This window comes from Egretta garzetta, unplaced genomic scaffold (assembly GCF_000687185.1).
Source record: "Egretta garzetta isolate BGI_Z169 unplaced genomic scaffold, ASM68718v1 scaffold340, whole genome shotgun sequence".
In the NCBI taxonomy this organism is placed as follows: domain Eukaryota; kingdom Metazoa; phylum Chordata; class Aves; order Pelecaniformes; family Ardeidae; genus Egretta; species Egretta garzetta.
Genome location: NW_009258377.1, coordinates 1,701,399 through 1,707,662, shown reverse-complemented (window position 1 = coordinate 1,707,662; position 6,264 = coordinate 1,701,399). Strand labels below are relative to the sequence as shown.

General features: G+C 38.1%; 1 protein-coding gene across 1 annotated transcript in view; it reads right to left on the bottom strand.

Annotated features, from left to right (window-relative positions):
* Positions 1-712: 712 nt before the first annotated feature.
* NSMAF (neutral sphingomyelinase activation associated factor) overlaps positions 713-6,264 on the bottom strand; it is a 29,056-nt gene continuing 23,504 nt past the window's right edge. The window contains exons 25-31 of the mRNA XM_035895710.1: positions 6,038-6,105; positions 5,675-5,798; positions 4,854-4,937; positions 3,681-3,831; positions 3,197-3,299; positions 2,067-2,176; positions 713-1,065 (exon numbers count right to left, since the gene is read on the bottom strand). Of these exons, the coding sequence (XP_035751603.1) occupies positions 971-1,065; positions 2,067-2,176; positions 3,197-3,299; positions 3,681-3,831; positions 4,854-4,937; positions 5,675-5,798; positions 6,038-6,105 (735 nt within the window). The 3' untranslated portion in view covers positions 713-970. The remainder of the gene's footprint in view (positions 1,066-2,066; positions 2,177-3,196; positions 3,300-3,680; positions 3,832-4,853; positions 4,938-5,674; positions 5,799-6,037; positions 6,106-6,264) is intronic.

The window sequence follows — 6,264 nt, the reverse complement described above, 5'->3', positions numbered from 1 at the left end:
TTCTTTAATTTCAGAACTCAAGTCCTACAGAGAAAGTAAGCCTAGCACACCACCACTTGGTCACTGGGTTAAGACAGCAACAGATTGGATAAACCTAGGAGCTGTAGCGCTCTCTAAATCCTGTATTTAAACTCCATCTCAAAAATTATTTGAGTCCGAAGAGGTTGAGAACACCAAACAAAACATGAAGAGGCTGAGGATTGTTAAGAGCAGGATAGTCATAGAAATACTACAAGGCAGTAGTAATAGAGCATAAGACTAACTTCAGGCACAGTATTAGGGGAAGATTTATATCAACACATTACACGTACGTGTAACTGCTCTCTGTTAGGAGATCAGTTTTATGCTTGGCTTCCTGTCAGGCTAATGTGTTAGTGCTGGTTTTCAGTAGGAAAAAGCAATATGGAATATGTTCTTATTCTCCTCTATGCCTTTGCAATAGCCACGCTTGGAGACTAGGCAGTAAACTAGACTGACCAGTGCTCAGAACAACAGCTGTCCTACTGTTCACAGTGGTATTTACCATCGTAGGCATCTTCACAAGGAAGAAAGGTTGACTACACAGGGGGCACACACATGATGTCAAGAATTTGCAACTTAGTGCTGCGTCTCATAAGAATGCAAATGCTGCTGCTTTGAAACCAGTTCAAACAGCAAGCTACGATGCATTCTATGTAAATCAAACAATGACTGCAAGTTAAGAGCTCTTTAATTACAGAAAAATAGGTCTTTAATTTCATCTCTGATATAATTTTAGACAAGCATTTTCAGTATGATAGTCCATGAAAAACAAATGCATACACTATGGAAGTTAAGAGCTCTCAGTGAAGTCATCACACGTAGAAAGTTGCAGCTGAACAAAGCTTCCTATCTGGTTGAACTTCAGCAGCTGTCATTGCACACAGGTAAGTTCCTTTAAAAGGTTTGGTTTAAAATAAGAGTTCATTTTAATGTCTGGAGGGAAAGGCACTTAGTATTGCAGTTTCCAGAACATGATTTGTTTGTCTTCCCCTCCTGTAATGACACTGTTGCACTGTTCGTTCATCCACATGGATGTTACAGCACCTGGGGGGGAAAAAAATCAAACAAGTAAATCCAAATGCAAGTACAAGCGGTACTTGAGATGATGGATCAGAGCTTTTTAAGTTTAGGATCATCTGATCATTAGTTTGGACTACACTGGCACCACACATGCTAAGAAGGATTTTAGTAGGCTTCTAGGTGGCTGCTCTTAGTCACAGTAATGATCTCATGCTACATGGCCTCTGCTGACCTAGGGTACCGAGGGGCACCATCAGTTGCAGTGTAGGATGCACATGGCACGCTGGCTAAAGGAGTCATGGGGATAAGGGGACGAGGTTTCTCTAGAAAGTGAGATTTTTCACTCTGCCATTTCCACTTCTCATATTAAAAGAAGCATATTCACATTTAGCATATGCCTAGAAGCCCACTTCTAGATTCCTCTAGCTACAGAACAGTCTCTACGCAGGTCAAGCTCCAGAGCACAAGCTTATAGTAAGCAACTTTGAAACAACTGTTCATGAAGGCAGCCTTAAAAACCAAACTGAATAAACTAGAGAGGTTTTTCTCCTTCACACATTTTGGTTGCTAATATACTATACTGTATTGTATACTGAAGACTATACAGATATATTTAAGCAGCCTATAAATCCCTATCCAAAACAATTTCTCTAGTGAACTTTACTTAATTTGCTGTTAGACTCACATTCTGGACAGACTTGGACAAAGTACACAACACAGTCTATACTACACTTTATTAGGGCTACGAGGTAGAAAAATGTTGACTTATGTGATGCTGTGTGAATTCGAAAAATCCCAAGTCATTTACCTTTGGTCAGTGTTGTAAACAGCAATATTCCTCCATTGTTATTATTATTTCCCAGGAGGCTCATGTGGGCCTACTTTTAGTTCTGGTGTTCCAGATAACGCTAACATGAAGAACAGCCCACTGACCAGGCAGGTGACTCTCAAACCATTCAATACTGACAGCGCTGGAAAACAGGAATCTTCCATTGAATTCGAGAGTCAAAATAGCTCAGGCATACCTGTATGTCCTTTGATTCTTTCAATAACTTTTCCTCCAAGAAGGTCCCAAATCACTAATTCACCAGACTGACTTCCTGATAAGATGGTATTTCCATCCCATTTGAAGCACCTACAAGTAAGTCTGAAATCAGTTCACTTCAAGCTTTTGTATGAGAGATGAACATTTCCACACTAAGACAAAAAGAACTGAAAATGGGAGGTACAAAACTGAAGGGAGCTCTACCCTTTAACACAGTCTTTCTGGAAAGGTTATTCCCAAATTATTTTAATGGATCATGACTCAAACTTCATTCCTTGACTGCCCTTAGACCCAGTCAGACCTTCCCCTGGCAGAAGGATGAAGCATATTCCCCGTAAGAGAAGGGGGCCCGGTCAGGTGTACGTGTGTATGGTACCCAAGTGTTCTGTCACCTCATGTTCCTGAAACAATCACTTGAAGCGCAAAGACTACTTTCCGGGAAATAACTGAAGGAAAAAAACCATATACACCCATGCATATGTATATGTATACACACACACAAGAAACCAACACGCATTCTCCATGTATGGCGACTGTATTTTTACTCCAGTAACTAAGTATTCTGTTTACCTGGTGAACCATGAAGAATTGTATGCATTTTGGTTTGCAAAAAAAAAGTGATCACTTTAATTATAGTAGCCAATCTTTTCTTCAATTATCAAAACAAAAAGGAAGCATTGCAAAAAAAAAAAAAAAAAAAACCAAAAAACCCAACCCCAAAACCAAAAACCCCCCAAAACCCACAAAATAAAAATCAAGATTATTGACAGTAAGAGAACTGTTTCTATGTTAGATATTTCAGTAGCTCAGCTGCTAGAAGAGCTGGTTAGCTACAGGTCCCATCATCTTCTATGGATGTTAAGTTGTTGTTGGAAAAACCCACGAGTTATTTACCTAGATACTTGTTTGGTTTTGTCCCAGTTTGGAAAGCTTGATCATAATGCACTCGACATGCTAGAATGTCAGCCTTTGCACTTTAAAAAGTAATTAAATAAAACAAAGGTGCTGGTATTATTGCCCTGCCCATTCTGCTATCACCAATCATCAAGCATATCCACAGTTAACTAAGCTGGCCATACAGCTTCATACTCTGTATGTTCTCAGAATTACCTCTGTGGCTCATCAGTGGTTACAGAAGATATAAGCATTCCAGTTTGTACATCTATTACTTTAAAACAGCAGTCCTCTCCTGCACTGAGAAGATGTCTGCTGTCTGTACAAAAGAAAAAAGCAAACAACAACAACAACAAAGCATGTTTAAACTTTCAGTTCTAGTTACCAAAGCAGTCTGTGAAACCACATGTTGGATGTGACATTGCCTGACCTACTTATTTATAGATAATTTACTGTAAATTAAGTCTCTAAGCAAGCAATGATAAAATTGGTTCAGAGCCTAGACCACTGGCCTAGAGTCTAGCATGGCCTTATGTACAAATAATAAATTCTTTATAATAGAGATGCGTGTCAACCCAAAACATCTCACTATTCCACTTAAGTAGTAATTCCAGTAACAAGGGCACATTACATGATAGCAGGAATAAGATTCCCTTTGAAACTCCCAACAGTGCGTATTAAAGACTGAAATCCAACTTACCAGGACTAAAAGCAGCATCAAACACAGTCCCAGAATGACATGGCAACTGGTGCAACACTGTTGCTGTGGTAACATCCCAAACACTAATGGCCCCCTCTTTGGTTCCGGACGCTAGTATAGTACTTGCAGCATTAAGGTCGATTGTATTTACCTAGGAAGTTAGACATCCCATGATTTTCCTATTCTTTCACGTGAGCCATCTTGAGACAGGTTTTAAACACACACAAAGCAAGCCCATTATCCATAAGATGATATTTTACTACAAAAAGCTTTTATATTTAACGCTGTGACGCCCTTAGTTAAGTACAGTTATTAAAAATCCTGCCTATAAAAATTAAAAGATAGGTCCCTTTGATGTTATTTTAAAATCCTTTTTCTTTGCAGAATCAGAAATGTAAATTGACATTTCAGACTATTTTTAGTACCCATACTCTCCATCTAAATGCAAGACTTTACCCTTAATGGTAAAATTCTTTACTTTTAAAAAGCTTCCTAGCCACCACCTGTTTCCAGTTCTCTTGAGTACAGTTCTTAAATGCTATCAGAACTGTTTCAGTATTTGCCTATGTTGTGACCTGTTAAAAAACTATTAAGAAGGTTCAAAACACAGTAATTCTAAATATCCTACTAGACTGACATTAGAGACTATTGTGCAGTTACATATTTATTATTCACTGCACATCATGTGTTTATATACTTACAGTGAAATTCACAAATATATTTTATTGCATAGTAAACAACTCTGAGGAATTCTTTGTCTTCATTTTCTTGCCTTTGACAAAGATACATTAAGAAGCTGTAACAATGAAAATACTTGAAAAACACTAGTCTGTTTTCAAAAACAAGCAAACAAAAAACCCCAGTCCTCCCTGGAACTTCGTGCACACAAGCTGAGCAAGACAAATCAAGAAACCTCTGTTTATACTGTTGTTTCAGTCCCCAGGAGTAGACCTTTCAGCCAGGGAAGCAGGGGACACCGGTACAGGACACATCAGACAAAAAAAAACCCATAATGAAACAAAAAACCCCTACACACACACACTTCCCAAAACAACACACCCCCTCAGCCCCCTAACCCAATCCTTGTGCTTTACCACTAGATCTTGACTTTCATTTTAAATGGGCAATTCCTTTTCATACTCTGAGATACTATATCTCTATTCACATACTTACACTAACATCATGTTCTAACTCTGCAAGCAGTTCGAAGTGGTGTTTTTTATTGCTCAAGGTCTCTCCAGGAACACAGTGCCACACCTACAACACAGATATTTAAGTTTGCTCAAGGAGGTGTTAGTATAACTCTGGATGAGTTTCTTCAGTACTGAATTCTCGCATTACAAGGAGGGCTGCTTGGGTTAACTGTGGGCCTTGCTTGTGTGGCAGAACACAGCAACCACAAATGGCACCTGACCTCTTTTATCTTAAGCAGAGCCATATATTAAACATGACTATGCTGATTCCAGATAACTCACAGAAGCCTACTTGATATCACTGCACTGGATGTGTACTTACCAAAAAGCCACACACACAAGGCTTTGGGAAATTCTTTCCTGTCTCTAACTTCCAAATTATCCTTCCACCTAGCTGTAGGCATGTTCTTTAGATTAGGAAGTTCCTGGTCCACTTAGCTGAAGAATATAAACTACAAAACTATTAAAACTTAAACATTTTAGAAGCCTATTCCAGTCAAACAGTATCACCAGCCGAGGTCACAAAACGTTCCAGTTCCTCCAATAAATACAATTTGCCTTCAAACCCCCCCCATTTAGAGTAAGAATGAATGAATGAAATTTCTTTAACACTCTAGCTTTGCAACAGAGTTGAGGTAAAGCTAAATGAAGAGGATATTCTAGAAATGAACTTACTGTGATACTAGCTAAGTTATTATTCTAGTATGTCAGGTACATCCATCCCAAAGCATTTGGCTGGCTGAGTATTACAAAGTGCCACCTATAAATAGTTATTGAAGTATAACAAACCCATATACAAACCTTCACAGTGGAATCCCAAGATGCAGAATATAAACGCCCATCACGCCAACAGATCTTACTGACTGCATCATGATGTCCCATTAAGACATCTTGCTGTCTTCCAAATGCAATTGAATAAAAATATCTAACAGGAAAAGGTTATAAAAGCATTATGTCTTTGGAAAACTTAAATGTCTTTTTCTAAACAGATGAAAGCAACTTTGCTTCTACAGTTTCTAACAAATTACTAAAAAAAAAAAAAAAAAAAAAAAAAAGTAGAAATGTAGACACTGCATTTTAAAAACGAATTTCTGTATCATGATCTAAAACCAGAAACATAATGGCCAAGGCACTCAATAAAGTCAATAGGAAGTAAATACACACATATGATTGTCCCACGAAGAACTTATGACAGTGGTATCTCCTGGTAAGATTAGACAAGATGACAAAGCCTGTAAGAAAGAGGAGAGTAGTATTCATTTTCTTAGCCCAAATCAAACAGAAGTACATTAACATGCTTTTGAAGAACACGAAGCATTTTAATCTAAACACACAACATACAAGTATTATATGAACACTAATCAAGAAAAACCTTATAGGTTGGACACGGA